The 22,024-nt window shown below is 38.3% G+C and overlaps 1 protein-coding gene across 3 annotated transcripts in view; it reads right to left on the reverse strand.

The window, feature by feature from the left end:
- The window catches only part of FAM204A (family with sequence similarity 204 member A), a 31,716-nt gene extending 11,745 nt beyond the window's left edge, over nt 1-19,971 (reverse strand). The window contains exons 1-7 of one of the 3 annotated variants that reach the window (XM_044439705.1): nt 19,258-19,495; nt 14,973-15,229; nt 13,357-13,450; nt 11,754-11,787; nt 11,231-11,330; nt 8,001-8,090; nt 110-1,773 (exon numbers count right to left, since the gene is read on the reverse strand). In XM_044439705.1, the coding sequence (XP_044295640.1) occupies nt 1,714-1,773; nt 8,001-8,090; nt 11,231-11,330; nt 11,754-11,787; nt 13,357-13,450; nt 14,973-15,227 (633 nt within the window). In that variant the 5' untranslated portion in view covers nt 15,228-15,229; nt 19,258-19,495 and the 3' untranslated portion in view covers nt 110-1,713. Of the gene's footprint in view, nt 1-109; nt 1,774-8,000; nt 8,091-11,230; nt 11,331-11,753; nt 11,788-13,356; nt 13,451-14,972; nt 15,230-19,257; nt 19,496-19,933 lie in introns of those variants that run through there. The other 2 variants (XM_044439699.1, XM_044439692.1) reach the window with 2 other exon arrangements.
- Nucleotides 19,972-22,024: the final 2,053 nt, after the last annotated feature.

Consider the following 22,024-nt stretch of genomic DNA (forward strand, 5'->3'; position numbering starts at 1 on the left):
AAAGAACTGTAGTACTGTTTTCAGCAATTTCTTTATCTCTGTTCTTCTAAGTAAGAAAGCTTATTAACAAGCTTTGAACTTAAAATCACATTTACAATAATGTGCCATCAACAGTTTTATAAGCTAATTAGAAAAAAAGATTAATTAATGACTGGCTGCTAATAAAATGGCAATCATGAAGAAAGAAACCAAGGGTGCTAAGCTTCAACTACCACCAATTAAGAGCTAATTACAAACAAATTATATATGTGTTTTGCTGTGGGCTTTAATTTACTAAAATGGTTTTAATTAAAAGAGAAAACATGCTGATTAATTGAACTGCAGAAAAAAATCTACAGTATAAACTGTGCTTTGTCTCTTTAATTAGACTTGTAACATCTGAAATCTTTTTTTAAGGTTTGTTAAAAAGAAGATATACATAATTAAGAGAGCATATGAATATAATCCTAGGTGATAACCCTTGTTGTATAGTAAAGGTTAAGACAAAACAACCTCAATGAAGACAAGCTGAGAAACACCTTTACTAGGAAGAGAGTAAAATTAGCAACAAATGCAACACATTCATCTCTATTTTTTCTCCAAAACAATTCCATATTAAGTGGAATTTTGAAGTTATAAAAAGAATTCTGATGTTATAAATGGAACTTCAACATTATTTTCAATTTTTTAATTTTTTGAGCACCCAATTCCTGAAATTTTGGAACTATTTACTATGTTCAATAAAGGCAATACAGACATCCACACCTAGTATATTGTCTTTATGTTAAATAACACTCCACAAGGTTCATCTTCATAAGTGTTACTGAAATAAGTGGAGACTGTGTAAAAGCTCTGCTCATTCTTCTTCAGCTGAACTTGTGCAGCTGAATTCCTAGATAGACCCATGTGTTCATTTAAAAAAAAGATCTCCGTAGGAACTGATAGCTGCTAATTCCCTTTAAATTGGCATTTTAAAAAAATCAGAAGGGATATTTTCTGAAAACATAAACAACCCCTCCTATACATTTAGTGCACACAATCATTAAGACTGAATACATTTTTGTATATTTCTGCTTATTTAAGTACTAGCAAAAGTGGGCAGGAGGCAATGGAAATTAATGGAACAAATTTAGAAGGATGGAAGTGCATACATATCAATTTGGCAATATTATAAAAAAAGATAGGAGTTTCTTTTAAAGCTAGGTTTTTATTTAATTATATTTAATCATGCAAATATGTAAACAAGAAAATATGACCACTCTATAAACTAGTTTCTGAAACCTCTCAGAAAAAACCTACTGGGCTGATACTTAAGAAACTGTATAACTTTCAAGAAACTTTATAATTTTAATATAGTCCTTATCTGGAGAATAATATCAGTGCCAGTAATTTAGGCTGCAAACCTACACCCATTTCCTGGGGGTAAGCTCCATGGGAATGAATGGAACTTTCTTCTAGGTAGGCATGCATAGGATTGTGTCTGTAGTGTCTCTTTATTATACAACATCTTCCATTGTCTTTGACAATAAAATCCAATGTTGTCAGGATCTCTCTCTCTCTAGTTAATCTACTTCTAGGGGTGCTTCCAGTCAGAAGGCTCTTGATGTCACCAGAGGTATTGTGCACTTGTATGTCCTTTTCCTTTTAAAGAGACTTTTTGTTACAAGAAAAAATGTAAGGAGCAGTACAAAACACAGAAGGGCAACAAATTTAAGACACCGTCCTCTGAACTCCTCATAAATTTCCATGTTTGAGGCACAGTGATTCCAGTATACAAGTGTTGTATGGAAGCACCTATAGACAACAGAACAAAATGACTAAGTAAGAGACTAAGTGAAGAACTTTTAATATTAAGCAACCTAGATTTAAAATTCTTGTCACTTGCTTTAAAGATACCAGTAACAAGTCACTATTCTAATTCTGGAATTTATCTTTAAATAGAACAGTATTGTTTAAATATTAAAATAATGCTCAAGCTTGGAATACAACTTGCAGTTCATGAGCAGAGCATCAAACCTTGTGTCTTTTCCTAAAGGTTCAGTGGTATCAACCCCAGTCAACCCAACCCACCAGTAGCCCTTTTTATTGTGAGGAGGGAGGCAGACCTCCCTCTCATGTGGGGAAGATTGGGGCAGACCTGTGTAGGTAGACTTGTGTGGTGATAAGGCAGACTTTCTAGGTGCAAAATTCTTCCATTCTTGCATAATCCAAGAAAATGGAATCCACACTATCATGGATATTTCTCTACATCAATGGCATGGCCAAGCACGGCATCCTGCCTTGCTAGAAAAGGTTTGGGAAGAGGGAATATGTGGAGGCTCACAATGGGAGAGTTGATATTGGAAGGTCTCTAGATATTGTTGAACTTCTGATGACACCACTGGGAATGTGATGGGGCAGTGTTATAGCAAACAGAGGCCAAATTAACTGTTTAGCGCCTACGGAATTGACCTGATATGGAGTGGATGCAGCCAAACCTTACAAAAACAAAATGGCCACAGGCTTCAGCCATATTGCATGAAAGAAGGATGATAAAATATGCCCAAATGGTGTCAGTTTGTTCATAACTTGTAAAAATATAAATGACTGCCTAAATTTTGTTTTAGCAAGCCAGTCAAGAACTTTTCTCTGAGATATAAAAATGTTCTTTAATGGTGAAATAGTTTTCTATTTAGTGAAAATTAATCAAAGTTACAACATTAATAGCTTGTTATAAACATTCTATAGGTTTCAAAGTGGAACATCCTTTACTGCCAGCTGACTATGGGTACTCTGAATACAGGCTGAATATAAGTATTCTGAATTTCTTAGCACATAGAAAAATTATGTAAATATGTTGAATTGTAATTTTATGTAACGCTCTAGATTAAAATGAAGCCTATGTTATTTATATATAGTTTAATTTCTGAACATTCTTAACATTGGCTTGGATCCAAGGGTGCTCTTGTGCAAGCATAAAGTGCTTACAAATGCAAGACAGCCCATCATTTCTGGGCATTTTCTATCTCATGCAGTCCCCTATGCCCCATCCCATCTTGTATTAAAGGATGCCCTAACCATATGTGGCTTGGGATAATTCAGAGAGGCTAAAAAAAAAGAGTGTGAGAACATTTTAACATTCAGGTTGTTATGAACAAGAGCAGACATGAAACCGGAACAAAGTTAAAAACTTACTCTTTTCACAGATGACCATTAATTAAAATCACTGAACTAACTCTTCTCTGATCCATGCACATTTTGAAAGAAAACTTGAACGTCATCCTTTATTGGGTTATTTCTTTACCTTGTCATCTATATGAGGTTGTTTGTTCATCAATTAAATGTTAATTAAGGAAGCCTGGTAATCTGATGGCCAAGGATTGCATTCCATTTTATAGACCTCCTCAAAATGGAATGCAAAGAACCATTTCATGGCACTGTCTTAGCTAAACAGATAGTCCTACCCACTTAGAGAGTTCTGTTGGTCTATTGAGTGGCATATAAATTTGAAAATAAAATAAACTTGTGGAAAGCATTACTAAAGCTAGAAGAAAAACTTTTTCTGAACAACAATCAGAATGGATTCTTCAAAGAAAAGTCTTGTTCCATCAACCTTGCAGAATTCTTTGAAAGTAATCAAACATGAAGGTAAAGACAAATCTTTAGGCATTATATAGCCGGACTTCCTGAAAGCTTTGGATGAAGACACTCACCAAATGCTTTTGCAGTTGCACTGTCATGAGACTGGATACACCCACAAAAACATTCACAAACCTGACACATAACCTTACCTACTGCTTTATAAGCCTGGAGGAATGTTGTCCATGGAGTTCTGATGGGTCGGGGACGACTTTACAACTATCAACAACTGCTTTATAAATGCAACTGAACTTTCTGATAAACAAAATTAAGCCTTGGAGAATATAATCCACAGTATAGGTAGATATTCACATGTAGTCACTGGTTCACATGTAGCCACTTAAAAAAAAAAAAAAAAGGCTTCCCATGAGTGCACATGGCTTGATCACTCCCACTGACTTCTCCTGACAGCAGGGACAGTTCGTTTCTGGCTTGTTGAGCTTTTCACACTGACAATAAGAGCCAAGCAGGAGTGATCAAGCCAACTGCACTAGCTCACTGGCTTGCTCAATAACAAGGATTCTTTAAAAAATCTACCTTTCCATCATGCCTGAATACAGCCATGATTTCGCAGGTTTCAATACAGAGCATCCCAAGCATGATCACTAATCTAGCAAATCACTATCATCTCAGGGAGAAATGGAAATTAGTGAAATAATGGGAGATTATACCAGAGAGCCCAAAAAAATGGAAGATTTAAGAATCTTTCAAGTGAGTGAGTATTTCTTATAATGCAACCCTATGGCTAGCAAAACACTTTTAACATACCCTGGTGCATCAACATTACATAGTAACCACAGCAATTTGGACATACTGCACCATAATAAAGAACTGTTCGAAGTTATCTTTCAGCATACCTTTTAATATACCCATACATTTCAATACATATATTTCTCATTCTACTCAGTTGATTATATGTATCCCTCAAGTCCATTAAGTTCTAAGGCAATTTTATCCTGTGAAAATTGGTTTTCCTTATGACATGATGATAGTGTAACAGCTATGTTTTGGTATTGCCTGACGCTTTATGACATGTTTTCATAGTCTCCTCTTAGCTATCACTTTATTTTTGGCTTTATTCTCCCCACCCTCACTTAAATACTGATGCTGCTCTATCAGTTTCACAGGCTTATGAATGTTATACATCAAAAAATTAGTTTCACTTATTAAGGGAGGAAACAGCTATAAAACTCTGGGATCTGTGCCTCAAAGCAAAGGCTTTATCAGCAGGTTCCAGTTATGGCTTCTTGAAAAAGAAATTACCACTGATCAAAAACCTATACACCTGATTTCCAAAGAACACCCATCCATTGAACACTTATTTTATCAGACTCTGAAAGCACTACACCCTCAAATACAGCTAAGTTCACCTTTTTTATTTAATACAGAAATACGAATGGGTGGTATCTTATATCCGTAAGTTAATCTTTTCTATGTTTTCTAAGTTGTCATTTGGTCAGTATTCACTTCTATACCTAAAAATGAGAAATAAAAATAAAACAGTCTCATCTAGCATTAAGGGCAGTTAACTATATCCTTAAAGATTGGGGGTTTCAGGTCTTGTTCCCAAACCCACACATCAAGGAAGGAACTTGGGAAGTTCCCCAAAGGTTTCATCTCAGTTCCTTTACTGTCCATTCATACATTTCATATTTAAGTTGTCAGTTTTGACTTGTACAGCCTTACCTAGCTTGGGGCAGCAATGTCTGATATGAACCTACCTGGAGCTTACAGAATCTCCTTCTGAGTGTCCTATCCAAGACCATATCTTTGGTCTTTCTTAGACCTCACAACTCAGCCTGCCTTTCCTCCAAGCAACCAGCCTACAGATTCAGTCACAGGCTGCTTCCTAAAGAGAAGTGGCTGTTTCCTGTAACTTGCATCATATTAGTGCTCAAGGGTGCTTCACCCAACCTTGCAGTTCAGACCTAATCCTAAACCATAGTTCAACATTTTTGTTACAATTTTTTTTCAAACTTTTGGTGTGAGTGCTTCTTTTCTCCTTCTTGTACTAATAGAAAAATTGAGGCATCCACTTCCTGGTTTAAACTAACCAATCATTGTTATGCCTGAATCAAGAACTGGGGTTAGTTTAAACTATGGCTTATTGGGACAAGCCATGGCCAACAAATTATAACTTAACTACAGCTTGGCCTAGTCTGGATATAAATATAAACTCTGCTTAGTTGAAACCAGGACATTAAAGTTTCCAATGTTCTCCTTGTGGCCATGCCAAGGGAGGGGATGTTCATGCCTGAGGATTAATCAGGTTCATTTCCATAACAATTTTTACATACAAGGTCAAACAAAGTCATGTAAAAGTATGGTGGGAAAAATGTACTTCTGTACATCTTAGCAAGATATTGGTCTTGTACTCAGCACAAATTGGGCTTAAGTTTAGGAATAATACTCAGGAGCTGAGACGTTAATGGTGTTGGTTTTATTTAACTGATCACAAAGTGGTAAGGAAGACATAGTTTATAAGTTAAGGAATGATGGCAATAGTGAGAACTAAGATATTGGGAACCTGGAAAGAACAGGAGAAGGAAATATTAGTAGTTCAATTGTGGTAGTGGGGGGGGGGGTTAACAGCTGTACGTTTTCAAGGACATGGTGATAACAAAAACTGACTAAAATATATTTAAGTCACGAATTCCCAATATTTTGGATCTGTGAGCATATTTTGGAATTTGTCAAACTGCTCAATTATGTAAACCACCCCCTCCCAGCATGGGTGTAGCTGTTTACATACTGCCTATTATGGGGCCTGGCTAGGTCAAAAGAGGGGAGGGGAGAAAAACAGCAAGGCAGTAAAGAGGGAACAGAAGAAAGCAAACTAAGACACTAGCAGCAAAAAAGAACATGCAAAAAAAGTGGGAGAGAGAAGATGAGCTAGAGGCTGGAAGCAGGGGGAAACTATAAGATAAAGGATGAGTTGGGGAGAAAGAGCAAAGACTAGGAAGGGAGGGAAAGGGAAAGGATAATGGGTGTGAACAGAGAGAAAGAAAGGAAGAAAAAGGAATAAGATCTGTGTAAGAAGAAAATTAGATGGGGCCAGGAAGTAACTCTTTCCTTCTCGTTCTGCCCAATGAACAGCAGATCAGCAGCAAGTTCAGGAACATGATAGAGAACATGGCACCCTAACATTCTGCAAGTTTATTATTTAAAATATTTTTAAAGAAAATATTTTTAAAAATGTACATATACATTTAAAGTATATGTAAATCGCCACTTAGTTTGTGAAGAGAATTACAGTTGTGCATGGTTTGTGTATACCTGTATACAGTACTGAGTTCAGGCATCAGTAAACAACACAATTACTTAAAAGGTCAAAACTGAGAGAACTAGTAAGGAACTTTCCCTTTCTTAAGGTGTGTTCGCTCTCTCACACACACATGCACACGCACGCAGAACACAAACAGTTTACAAACTTATGCTTACCAATACTTTTAATGAAAAGCACCAAAATTTGTGTTTTACACTAAATACACTAAATTACACTAAATATTACACTAAATATTTCTTCTTCATAAAGGATTCAAACTGAGAAACTGTTCAGGTTTTCTGATTTTAACAGAATTGAGTGTAAACTTCTGCGGGCTGAGGACATAATCTTCAAATATACTATTCTGGAATGATGTAAAATTTAAAAAATAAGTAGAAAGAAAGAGCAAAGGTTTCTCTGGAAATACCACTTCCAGTTACAGATTTAGGATTGAATGTTTAAATGGTCTCACATAAGAAAATGCTCCCTGCATACATAAAAGTAGCAAGTCAAGGTGAAGTCTAAACCAGTCTCTTTAGCAAGTGACACCTAAGGAAGAACATTTTACCCTATATGAGGGATTGCTTATCAAACCACCCCATACCACCTTCACCTTGAACTGATACAATCCCAACCACAGCCCACCGAGAGCACTGCAGTAGATTCCAACAAATATACAAGTTGTTCCTTTCTGATGGTGCTGATTTTTTCTCCTTTCTTAAATAGCAAGTTCCATAACACAGTACTTACAGCAAGTTATTTAGAGTATTTAAGAATGTACCAAGTTTAAGAATTTTAGATCCAGAATGAGGAACGGAGATTGATCCTCAATCAACCATCAAGTTCACTAGGTCCAACTGCTCATGCAGAGTTTGTCTCCCTAGATTCTGTCCACTTTCCTGCATTTGTTTTCATCATTCTCCGTCCCCCACCCACCCATGACTTCATGATGAGGTCTGTCCAACAGTAGGATATATCTGTAACATTTCTCCAATACCACCCCTCCTCTGAGCACCCCACAAATACTATGCTGGGGTGAGGAGTGTTGCCTAAAAGGATTAAAGGATTAGGAAACAAAAAACACTGTGTAAACTTACATGTTAGCCATATAATAAACCATACAAAAAGCTCAACTTACTTCTCGAGTAGCTAATCTATCACTTAGTTTCTCAGCTTGTGCAATATCTCCTTCTGCCAATGATCTGTCTATGCTGATTTCAAGGCCAGACTAGAAGAGATATCAAATGAAAAATAGAAGTTTTCATTTTAATACCAACTGAACATTTTAAACATGCGCTCAAGGTAAAGTGTCATTTGCAATGCAATATTCACTCACACAGCTTTAATTTCCATGTATAACAAATCAAACACAGAAATGTATTTGAAATGACAGTATCATTAAATACTCAGAGAATGGCTGCCTCACAACAAATTGTTGTATTAGTTCCACCTTATATGTTTGTTAAATAGTGCACTTTAAAAAAATTACATGGACTAGTTTACGCCTGTCACAATAAAATTTTATCTCACTATCTGATTTATCTATTTCATCCCTGGAGCTTCCTTCAATAAAATATGATGTGTATGTGTCAAAGTATATGAAGAATGACAATTACCACTGTGTCTTTGCAATCCTTAGATCTTATCTTTATCCAAAAATTGAATTCTGGCATGCTGCCACCCCACTATTTCACTATATTACTGAATCCAAGCCTGCAAACTGTCAAGTGTAAGAGAAGAAAGGGCTACATTTTTAATCTCTAAAAACAAGCAATAAGAAAGACCCTTAATAGTACAGGCAAATCCTAACTTGTCTTGAGTTAACATTTACAAATGAAGGACCACTAATGAATGCAATAATAATATTGTAATAGATTTCTGCCCTGAAACTCTCGGTTCATCTTTATTGAACCCTCTAGTTGTAATATATATGAATAATAGAAAAAAGGAAATAGAATGCTGATTACAAGTTGATATTGTGTCAAGACTTCACTAGAAAAATGTCATCTTCTAATTAAAAAGAGTTGTTCACCAGGTAAGATTTACTTTTGGTATATTCATAGTTATATATCTTTGAACATCATCTCATCTTATTATCTTGGCCAAAGAAAATATATATTGTTATTGGCTATTAAGCAATATTTATTACAAGCAAACATTTTAGGACTTGTTTTTGACAATAACATTTTTTTTTTCTTTTGCCTTTCTTCATGGTCTTTGTATTGTATTTTAATGTATTTTAATGCTATTTTAATTAATTTTTAAAAATGTTTTAATGTTATGTTATGTATTGTATTTTATTGTTTTTATATCCTCTTTTATATCCCAGAGAGCTTCAGCTACAGACAGTATAGAAATAAAAGAATGCAATGCACAGCATCAAAGGAAGCCTTAATTAGTAACCTGCAAGGATGATTCAAATTCTTACACTCCTATCCTAAACACCTAATAGAAGGCAATTCTGCTCCAATTAATGGGATGAATCCAGACGAAGTTGGTAAATGGAGTTAAGTTCATCATGATAAATCTAGCTCTTATTCATTTGACTATGACTGGATAATGACAAATATTGTTCTGGTCCCAGCCCAATGGATCTTTCTTTAAAATAATGCTCTTAGAGCTGAGAAGTATAGACATGATAGCAAAGGACAATTATGGGTGTGACCCTATTGGGCTGCTGCCCATTAGAAGGAAACCTACAGTCTCAGAGGCTTCTGAGTAGGCAATGTCCTACCAGGCTACTGCCCACAGTTAAGGAAGAGCAATGTACATGATTTCCATCTCCCCAGCCCTCTTTTGTTTCACTCCTCTAGACAGGCACCTGAGTCCATACAGAAGAGGCACACTGCTTAGAGCTGGGCTGTGGAAGCTAAAGGATTTTTCACACCCTGGTCTGTCCAGTCCCTTCCCATTAAATGCCCCCTTTTTGACCTCTACATTGTCCAAGGCTTCTTTTGCAATTGCAGAAGGTGGAGACTACAGTTCTTTTTGCAGCAACTGACACATGGAGGGGATCAGATCTTTGAGTCCCTGAAGATGAAACTTAAATACTTTGGCCACCTAATGAGAAGGAAGGACTTGGAGAAGTCCCCAATTGTGGGAACAATCGATGACAAAAGGAGAAGGGAACAGCAGAGGATGAGGTTGCTAGATGGAGTCACTGGGATAGTGGGTGTGAGCTTGGGTGGACTCCAAGGGATGGTGGAGGACAGGAGAGCCTGGAGGAATGTTGTCTATGGAGTCATGATGGGTCGGGCGCGACTATGTGACTATCAACAGCCCAGCATTGTAGAAATATCTACAACTTTAGGAGGGGGAATCCAAAAATCCTAAGAGTCCAGAGACACTCTCCAGGGACCATACAATTATTCTTGATGGGAATTTAGAAAATCGCAACAAAGTACTGGGTTATTAGTTCAAATGTGAACTTCTTCCTACTGTTTTGTAACTTCAGTCAGATCTTGATTGACTTCAAAATTTCTAAAGCAGCATCAAAATGTATTTTTAAAATGTCATAAGGAAACTCTATAGGCTCTACCTTTCAATATAGTTACCACACCCTGCCCACATAATCTTGGATAGGTGTTGGGAATGAGAAACAAAGGTTTTCAGGTTAGAGGATGTGGTTGCAACTCCCAAACAAATTCTATCATGAGAACCATACAGTGAAAAGCAACAGAGTAAGTAATGCTCTTGCAGTATGTCTGAGTAGGCAATTGCCCTGCCTCATTCATAGAATTTTGGGGGTGCTCCAGAAGTTATCTTCCATGGGTAACTCTCGTCTTTTCCTTCAATAAAAAAGATTTTTGCAAGAAAAGATTCAATGTCTAAACAATACTTTGAACTGGTGGTGCTAGGAGCTGCAGCCACCTTGATATGTGCTAATACTTGGAAACAAAGGGAGTATAACATGTAGTACAGAAAAAAATATGTTCTCAATAAATATCCTTGTTAAGTTGATATTTTAAGAAAGTATGTAACTGCTGATCATACAAAGGTATTATATTTTGCCTATTTTTCTTTTTAAAAACAGCAAAGCATTCATATTTAAATGAGAAATTTGATGCTGACCTGAAAAGTTAGGAATTTTGCATAGAAATACGTTGTTGCCTATGGGCTTTCATCCTCTGGATGTTTACAACTTCAGGGAAGTGCACTATAACCTCTACAGTGTATCATCTAGGGAATCAATAGCCAATGGAAGGTTCCACTCCCTGCTTCTATGGAAGAACTTCATGCCAAAGGGGGTGGGGAGCAATACTGAGTTATGTGTATAAATATTATTACAATCAATCATTTTCAAGCTGTTCTTAAAATCATACTAATAAATTATAGGATAGAATCTAAACAAGCGTCCTGTAGAGTTACCTTTGGAGGGGCTTCTTTACTTGCAAGTGGTTTAAATCTATCATTGATTCCAAAATACTGAGTCAACTCTTTCAATTGACTTTCCATCATGGATGGTTGGCTGCAATGAGAAACAACAAAAGAAAACAGTTGCATGGGATTCTTATTTTGAAAAAAGGGGCATTCCTTATCTAAATGTGCTTTAAACTATAATTTTAGTATTTTTAAACCTAGAAGAAACAACTATTTCTACACAGAGTGCTATTCTGTTTGTAAACGGTTACATGTTGTTAAATTGCAATGACCGTCAATATAGTTTTGACCATCAATATATACTTTATATATTTGCTATATAAATGCATAACCCTAAGATAGTCAAGCACCACATCTATATTTACTGGCAACAAGATTTATTCATTTTATTGTACAATTATATTTATTGCACAATGGGCCCAATATTGTAAAGAAATACTACTGGACTCTCAGAAGAATTTGACAGAGGAACTGAAAAGCCAATATACTTTAAAATGCAAGTATTTAATACCTTTCAGTTACTTGGACATTTTTCTTCAATTTAGCTGAAAAGAAAAAAACACACACAATAGTTTCAATTTAACATTTGCTAAATCAACACAAGATACTTAGAACCTAATACATTCCTTTACAGATGTATTATCCAGAATAAAAAGACCTGCAAAAGATACCTGTTTCCATTCTACCCATCTGTAGCAAAATACATACATGGTTATGCACATATCTGTCTTTAAAGGAAACTGAAAGCATCTACTTATCCCTATTACAGGTTGGCGCACTGAATAGCTGCATGGGTACCGTGGAGGTAGATGTGGAGAACAAGGTTGTGTTATGCTCAGTGAGAATCCCTCTGTACTGATTGTTGACTCTCCAGGGGAATGGATGGTGACTGCACTAGCCTAACAATATTTTAACACAATCCTAAGTGACTAGACACTGTGCAACTTCCTTCTCAATAAACACATATGAAAGTAAACTGCAAAAGTAACAGTTTGCTATTGACAGAATGCTACTCATCATACAACCCCTTTCTATCTGGGTCCAAATTATTTACTTAGAAGACAATTCCTTGGGCTTCAGTTAAACTTGCTCCAGTATAAAGGCCTCAATCCAAAGAATGCTTCATCATTAAGCAGAACAAGTAGTGTATAGTCTTTCTTCTTATTCCATAACAAGGGATCAGCACAGAGTTGACACCTCACATCATTGTCAGCACAGTATTACACAGTCCAATCCCAATTCCACTCTACCAACAGTATTCTTCTGTATAGCGGAGAGATCCCACAGTGGTGATCTATGTGCATCAATCCGCTTCTCCACACAGAATGCTTATGGTGCGGACAAGTGAGCTTAGAGAGACGGTTTCTGGCACAGAGCTTCAGAGAGCTGAATCACGTAAGAATTTACAATAATCTAAACCTTAGTTCAAATGTCACCCTGAAAAGTCATTAATTATTTAAATTTTTGAATTGCCTTACAATCAAAATAAACAGGAGGATCACTGAGGTTCAATTAGAGGTGTACAAGACAAAAACTTGAAATTAAATCCCAGCTCAGTCACTGACACTGAGAGCTCTTGGGCAAAACGCTAACTTTTACTTCAGTTCTCCTATAAAACTAGGATGACCTATGTAATACGGTCAGAGAAAGAGTAAATGACAAACACTGAAAAGTACATTGAATATTAAAAGCTCTACTTAAATGAGTCAACATTCAAAGAACTATTTCAGGCATGCCCAAAGGCCTTTCTTTGAAGCAGAGATCCTCCTAACTATAAACTACTTCTAAAATTCTGCTCCAATATAGTAATGATTTGTCACATAGCATGGCAGCTGCTGTTCCAGAAAAACGTCTGAACGCCTTTGGATGCCTGGAACCAATAATGCAGTTCTTTGGATAAAGACCATAGTTAAGAATGATACCTCTGTTTTATAGCTTTGGATCACAACCAAATCACAAAAAAATCCCACAATTCAATATAACACAAAGTATGTGCCTCACTGTTGCCACCCAGTCTTCTTACTAAACCATTTTAGAACCTGCTTACACACAAGAGTTCTCAAGCAAGCATTAACAGCATTTCCAGGAAACTGCATTAATTTAAAACAGAACACCTTTTCTGGAATGCTTTCTCTTTCGTTGTCTATCTTTCTGATTTTTAACTTGGATTTTCATTTCAATGTTTTTCTGTTGTAGACTCTGAAATTTCTGTTGAAAGAACAAAATACAAACTGAGAACATGAAGTAATTTGTTTATATGAAAGTCAAATGTACAAAATACTTCAGAAAACATAGTTATCTATTGCATAGCATGTTGTTATGACATTTATTCTATGATAAAACTGTAATAAAATACTGTATAATCTTAAGAGACACAGAATCAGAGCAAAGAAGGCAAGAACATTGTTTTGGGGAAGCTTGTTGGAACAAATGCATTTTCAGTAGACTTCCCCCCTGCCAACCCCAGAAGGGTGAGTGCCTCTCTGGTTGGTACTGGTAGGATGTTCCAGAGAGTGAGCACCATGATACCAAAGAATGCATTCCAGTCCTCCATGGACCAGACCTCTGATATCACAAGCACAACTGTAAGTGTATTTCTAATGAATGCTGCAACCAAGCAGGTAGATGGTTGGGCAATCTTTTAAAGTATCCTGGCCCTGAGAGCTGTATTTGTAGGTCCTAAACTACAAACATTAAAAACAAATACCTTGACTGAAAGCTCTGCAGACCTTTCAATGCACACTGCACAGAACTCCCTATAAGCAAGGGCTTCTCTATTCACTGGTAAGCTATTCCATGAGCAAGAGGGACATGTGTAAGATGCACATCATCCCTATGTGTGCTGCTCACAAATGCAAGAGGCTTGGCTTGGTCAACAGACCATCTCAATAATGGTAGCTTTACTTTCTGAATCATTAACTATTCAGGAATGATCTTCAGACATCAATTTCAATGTGATACATAAAGGCTAGAATACAGCGTTTTAGCACAGCTAAAGTTTTGGACAGAATGTTTTCTGCTTGCTTAATTTTTCTTTCTTTGTAATATGGCACCATCAGATGTTCTGCCAATCTTCCACTGAACATTATCTCAATATGAAAATGTTTGTTAGCATGGGTGTCTAATGTTTGAAAAACATAAATCTAAAGATCACTGAAACACGTAGAGCTACTTGAGCTGCTTTCTAGGCTCAGAAGAGGTATAAAATACTAAATAAATTGAGGAAGCATAGTATGAGTACTTATGGATGGGAAAGACTGACAGTTTACTTCAGATATGGCAAAAAAGAATACAGAGCAATTTTTGGAAACAATCCACTGGTTTTTTATTAAGGTCCACAGATCTAACTGGTCTGCTGATCCAAGCAAGCACTCTCAATTGTGCTTTCCCCTACATGAGGTCTCTAGATATGAAAGCCATTCTGAGAAACAAGAGAGCACTTATATATTGGCTGCAAAGTCATACAAGGTAATTCATTACATCTCCCTCTGGAAGCAACCTGTTCAACAATGCTATTGAGGCAAGGCACGGCAAGGCAAGGACGAACACAACCAGAAGTTTCTTCTCTAGAGCTAAGCAGCGTAAAATGGAAACCACGTTATATTACAAAAACAAACAAACAAATTAACATCTTGCTGCAATTTGCTATTTCTGGAATAATTACCTGCTTACATATTAGCAACAGATGCTACTACACTAAATTTAGTTTTAGTCATGTAATCAAACCTACATTCCACACTTCTAAAGAAACTCCAGAAGGACATGCTTGGGATTTCTGCACTTCATCTGCTGCAGAAACAGATTTGGTTTCAGTGACACTTTTGAGTCCCTGTATTTCTGAGTCAGAAGTCTGGGTGCCCTTAAAGTTCTTTTGTTTTCTTTCCTCCTTTAAGATTGATCCAGGACCATCCAATATTTCTTCATCATCAGAACTTGTATCAACATCACTTTCATTCACACCAGGGGGTAACAGACCACTCCACATCTCTAGGTATAAGAGATGAAATGCTCATTATCATTATTATAGAGAAAACTTTAACAACAACATTAAAATTATCTTCACTGATGATAAAACCAGGATAAGAATTTCTCATGCATCTTACTTCACTATTATTTATCATCAATGTCAAAGTGAATTTAGATTGTTTAAGATCCAAGAAAACTGAATGTGAAAACATCCTTTGAACATAGGAAGGAAATAAAAAATACAATATTACAAAAACAATCATTTTTATTTGATGCTTTAAGTGGCTTACACAAGCTTATTAGAATTAATGTGACTTTTATGAAAGAGGCAGTTTAGACAACTGTATTAAACAATGAAAATAGTAAAAGCATATATTTTTCTGGCAGAGTCCAAAAGACAGCAAGAGAATCATATTGTGCCAAAAGAAGAGATACTCATATAGAAGCTCTAAACAAGAGAACTATAACTCAAAAAAACATGTTGCAATGACCTCAATAAAATGCTACATTTTCCTAGCATTTTAAATATATGCAACGTTGTTCAACAGCATGTGATTTCACAAGCTCTTTGCTCAGTATGTACCTGAAGAATTATTTAGTTATTTCTGTTTTTAATGAAGAGGCATATGTAAAATAAACAAACACAATGAAAATACAACATAAAACCACTAATCAGGAAGAAGACAATAAAATAGCAGTTCAAGACATATTGGTAGAACTATCACTGAAAGGAGGAGATGATTACGAAGTCCTCAACATTTTTCAAAGGTCTACAGTGGAAGTGTAAAGACACAGAAATTAGTCTGGAAGACATCCATGGGAAAAACATCCCAATGTTTTACTACCGCCACTGAAAAGGCTTTGATTGGTTCACTCATCTAATCTCATTTAAAAAGAAGAACAGAACTCTTCCTTTTTCAACCATGCAGTGCAATCTTATACATGTTTACTCAGAAGTAAGTCCCAGTTGCATTCAGTAGAACTTACTTCCAGGTATAGGACTGTAGTCTGACATATGTATATTTGGAGAAAACAAATGACTGATGGATAAAAGCAAAGGTGTATCCAGTTTTCCTGTCTGACCAACCAGAAGTCTTTGGGAAGCCACAAGTAGGACATGAAGGCAATAGTCCTTCACACGAGTACCTAATGGCATACTGCTTCTGAACATGGAGTTCAATATAAGCATGATAGATAAGGCAATACCATAGATAGGTTTCTACTCAGCAACTTGTCTAGTCCACATTTTTCAAACCATCTAACTAGTGGCTAGCTTATCTAGTGTAATAAACTCTGTTAAGTAAATCATGCATTATGTGAAGAAATGTCTTCCTTTTGGCTGTTTCCCATTTAAGATCAATCAGTTTTACTGGTGGACCGTAGCTACTTTCTTCCCTTCATGAAAAAATGTATACACCTGATAGGATCCTCCACCTCTAACAGTCTTAATTTTTTAACATTAAAAACATTACCATTTATTTTGGTTGCCCTTTTCTGTGCCATTCCTGCTATATGAATATCTCTTTCATATAGGATGACCAGAACTCTGAATGTGGCTATAGCAAAGACTTGTATACTTAGCATGGTATGCCACCAACTCTGTCCCACTTTATCAAAAGACACTGGCCTTTGGCTGCTACTCAGTGGCTGGGTTCACATGCCACAACAAGCATGTGAATGGTTACCACATTTTGCAGTGTTTTACACTGATGTGCCTGACAAGTCATCAGGCTCACAGTGGTAACTTTGCTTCTTCCTGCCATGTCCTCTCCCTCAGTCCTCTAGGCAGTACTACAGGAGACACAATTAGAAGGAATGAGCTTCTTCTCTTTGACAGCTGTGATCATGAGCTGAGTTCAGCTCGCCACAGCTGTCAAGCAGTCTCTGTTACACAAAGAGGGTTCATGCCCTGAAGTGCAGTTGATCAGGCACCTTGCCTCCTATTCCACAGAGGACCACCGGAGGAGGAGGGTGGATACTTGATCCATGCTCAGGAAAAAGTGGATGGGGGAGGGAAATGATCTGGGCAGGGATGTGGAAAGTACAATTGGTCAGATTATTCTTTGTCTGCTCTCCAACATATGTGAAGTTGGAGGAGAATCAGCTGAGCATCAGTCCCCAGTTGGATGCAGCACTGTTCAGCTGATTCCCCCACTTATAATCCTTTCTCGCTCCCACTTGCAAGGGAAGTATCCTCAACCCAGCACCCACCCAAGTGCCTTCCTTGTAAGCAGGCAGTGATGTAGGACTTGCATGTATGGAGCTGCATGTATGGATGACAGGAAATGGGGGAGTCCACTGAGTGACACTCTTTCTTTCTGCAGTGCAATGCAGCTGATCACCTACTCTAGCACCAAAGACATCTTTAAGACAGGAGACAGTCAGAGCAGGGTCACCTTTGACAGCAGCACAAAACTGCAGCAGCTACTCGCAATCTCTGAATAGCTGCTTGGAAAGAATGGTGACAGACCATCCTTGCCAAGCAGTTCTCTGGTTCTGGTTTTGGTATCATACTGAGTTGTGTTTTTGAGGTTTGGACAATGTAACAAGTCACTGAGGTACCAAGATACCATGAAAAAGATGGTTGCTTCTGTTTGTGGTTTCTAAAAACAAATGCACAGGGTTTATATGACAAAATATCATGGTGAGATGGCAAAACCACTGTGGTTTGTCATGTCATAATCTCCCCATTGCTTTTTTCTCCAGATTTCAGGAGTAAGGAGGTGCTAAAGCCACCTCAATTTTCTTCTTCCTTATCTGTGGCTCCTTATCTTTGGAGAATGACCAGAGCTGTTTCTAATGTCCCAGTAAACGATCCCCACTAGCCTTCAGAAGCATCCGTAACACCTGTTGCTTCTTTCTACTCTGCCAAGATGCCCAGCTCAGCATCATTTGGTGGAGAAAAGTTGCAGGGCCAATTCCACATGGCATAAGACAAATAAGTTAGACAATAACAAGACATTATGATATTGGTCATTTTATATTCAATTATTTCCTCTCATTCTGCTAGAGGTCCTTAAAAATCCCTAAAGGTTATCAATTTTCAATACAATGATTGTGATGAATGATTATGCTAGATATGAACCTTCACAGTGCATATATTGTGTTTTGTTAGATCAGTTTTTAAGGCTGCAATGCACTTAGAAATGTCCCCATAAAGCCAATTATTTGTGGACAGAATACATCATCTCTGCTTGCTAGTCTGATTTTCTTACTGAAGTAGCAGTACCAAAAATTTACTGAATGGTAGCTGTTGTCCTTATAGCACTTACAGACCCAATCCACAGGAAGCCATCTATCATGGCAGAACCACAGTGCTGCCCAGCTCTAAAATGAAATTCTTTGTTTAAGAATGCTGAAACAACTTGTTGTTCTGTAGAAATTGCAAACAAGGAATGCATTTGAGCCATGGATTTAATGTCTGACTCTAGTCTAATCACAACTTACCACAATAGTGATAAAACATCTGGCCTCACACTGGAGCAATGTACCTGTCTGGAAGTTCTAAAAAATGTTTCATGCAAAATCTTTGGATGCAAGGTACTAAACAGTTACAAATCACAGAAGATAACAAAAACATATTATTTTATTACAGATTTTTTCTGTAGCAGATTATGCAAACAGCAGCAACTCTAGATGCTGAAATAGAAAGACAATTATGTTTATTTACGGAGGAACAAGTCAAACATCAATTTCTTTCCTGTCTAATGCCTCATAATAAAAAGTTAAACTAAATGTGATAAAGAAAAATCTATGTGATGTGATTAAACCATATCTGTCACACTGAGCTAGAGGCAGAAAGCAAGGAAGCACAGTCTTATGTACACAGAAGAATGGATACCCAGCTGGGAGAAAGGTTGCAACAGGAAGGAAAGCTAGAAACAGAAGTGTTCCATAAACTTTCATTTCCCTCTTATTCCCAAAACTGAATTCTGCCCTACCGTAAACGGCGATGCAACAGATCTTGGCTTAAATATGTGCTATCATCATGCCTAGCGTAAGAGTACACATGTTATTTGCAAGAACGTCTCTAAGTTCACAGGACTTACTCTAGGAAGTGTTCACTAACAAACCACAACGAACCAGAACAGATGAATGCCTGATCCGAACAGCTTTGCTCTCACTCCTCTTGTACTACAGCTGGATAGAAGTAAAATACAAACACCAGTACTAGCGAATACCGCTCTCAGATGTTGATTTTTCCAAGGAAGGGGTGTGGCAGGCTGAGCTTTGTATTCCGGCACAACTTCCTACTGATGGACACTGCCCTTTGCCAATAACCTGTAACTGAAAACGAGGTCTGAAAAGAAGGAAGATCCAATGCACCCGTTTCTCAGTGGAAAGGCATGCTCGAGACTGCAATGCTAAATCCCACTAATCAGGAAGAAAGTCCTGCAGAACTCTATATGGCTTACTTCAGAGAAAATCGGTACAGGATTCTTAGGCTTTAGTTCTATGCATACTTAAAAAGAAAAAAAAAAGCCCTATAACGCCCAGCATTCCCCAGCTGGGAGTTGTAAGACTTTCCCCCTTCCCTGCCTAAACATGCATAGGATCGCGCTCTTAGTCGCCTTCCTAAATGATAAGCCTGGGACTAGAGGGAGTATTTCATAGCGAAACTGCAAAGGCAGCTTACACACCGTTCCTAGATCACTCAGCCTTGTTCAGAGAGCTAGCATCAATAATTACACATCGAAAGAACCCCGGCCCCTTCGTCTCACTTACCGACCAGTGCTTGTTTACATGGCGGCCATCTTGAAGCTTCCCTCACAGCCCGTCCTCGCCGGCATTCGCTCCGCCCCGCAGCCAATCGGAGACGGCAAGCACAAGTTCTCGGTAGTCCCCATAGTAACCTGCCGCGGTTTGTTTTCGACTAAAGAGCTCCTATCGTAGCGGCTTTGAATCAACATTTCCGGCGCCCAATTGCAACAGGGTCCTTTGCGTGCGGGCAGGCAGCCCGGGCGGAGTCCGCTGGTATATAGAACTTAACTGAATACATCCATGAAAGCCGAAAGGGTTCAAAGGTGCCCTTCGGCGTAGTGCTTTAAAGCTATTGTGCACTTCATGATGGTTTCACTCCCGGAAAAAAGTTCCAAAAAGGGGAGAAAATATACTTTTGAAGGCAGAAATACTGTTTTTCACGAACTGCGACAGTGAGTTCCAACAGCTGAAATTTTACCTGTCTGCCAAGTTTTAAAGAGGTGTACTTTATATGTTCTGTTTCCCTGAAGTGACTTTTGAACGCTCCATTTCAACTACATGGAAAACAGCAAACTGAGAAATCTGCTATAGGTAGGGATAGATTCACTCCCTTTCGTAATTCTCGACCCCAGTGGGCTCACCTCATGAAGCTGCGTGGTGTGAGCTCCGGGGCAGCTTAAACGGAAGGGCTCCTTCGCTCAGCACTCGGTTCAGCCACGGAACCCACGGATACAAGAGGCGCTGGTGGCCACCAACTGGACAAATTCCTGGGGCAGAAGGTTATCTCTGGTGATCTGCTACCCATGGGATCGAGGCAGCATGCCCAGCCACAGGGGTGGGAGGGCGCTGGAGCATTCGTGGCCCGCTTGTGGCTTTCTCCAGGGCGGCTGGTTGGCCATTGTCTGAAGCGATGGCAGGGCTAGGTGGGCCCTTGGTCTGATCCCACATAATTCTTGTTTTCTTGCAGACAGTGGGAGGAAGGTGAATAAGTAGAAGCCCAGCCCAATGACAAACTATCAAGGAAAACGAGAGACATTAAATATCTGAGAGTGGAGATTTTACTGTAAACTGTCAGCTGAAACTAAAAGGCTAGCACAGAAGGAGCCAGGGGATGGGGATGGGTCCTGCAGCAGATGCCTAGAACTGATACTCCTGTAGCATTGAGTAGCGGCATTAAACTCAACCAGAAACATAGACTACAAAGGGTGCAACCCTCTCATAGATTTGTGATGAGGATGGTTGAGACAGTGGAGATGCCAAAAGCAATGCCACTAGGAGGCCTTCACCACTTTGGTCTCCTAGCAGGGTTACCCGAAGTGGAATAGTGAAAGCTGAGACACCAGCCAAAGATGCACATAACCTCTTCAGGAGTAACAATCATCTCTGCAGAAGAAAATGGATATCTCTAACTGTGATGGTGGTGAGAAACTTCTGAAATGCAGGTACTGGGCAGCAATGAGAACTCAAGGCAACACTGGTGGAGGATCTTTTACAGACAATTGCAATGACACTGAATAGCCCTGGCTTATAACACTCCAAGAACTCTGGTTATTACTGCTCAGAAAACAGCAATGGCAAACCACTTCTGAATCTTATTACCTGGAAAATCCTATGATGAAACAATCCAAGAGATAAGATGAGAAAATGAGACTCCCAGGTCAGAAGGCACCCAGACAGCTACTTAAGAATAGCAAAGGACATGTAAGAATAGTTTGGTCACTAATGAAACAACTAGATCAAAGCTAGTGGCTGACATATAAGAGGTAAACAGGTAAACTGCACAATATATATACTTGGAACATGGAATATGAGAAGTATGAATTGAGGCAAACTGAAAACTGTAAAGCAAGAAATGGAGCAATTAATCACAGGGATGTATGGGGAAGCCATCTGGGGGGGGGGGGGAGCCATCAGATTCCGTGAACTTGGCACCCAGGACTCTGGTCTGCTTTGCAGTGGGCTAGAGTCTAAGCTCCTGGCAGGCACACTCAGCATAGGAATCAAGCCTCATGCATTGCATGAACCACTCCCTCTCACATGCTAGGAGCAGCCACTGTCTAAGCAGCTGCAACTGATGCTGCTGAAGACGAATGCTTGGGTCGCCAGGAAAGCAGC

The sequence above is a fragment of the Varanus komodoensis genome, unplaced genomic scaffold (genome assembly GCF_004798865.1).
Source record: "Varanus komodoensis strain SLA01 unplaced genomic scaffold, ASM479886v1 scaffold1, whole genome shotgun sequence".
Lineage (NCBI taxonomy): Eukaryota > Metazoa > Chordata > Lepidosauria > Squamata > Varanidae > Varanus > Varanus komodoensis.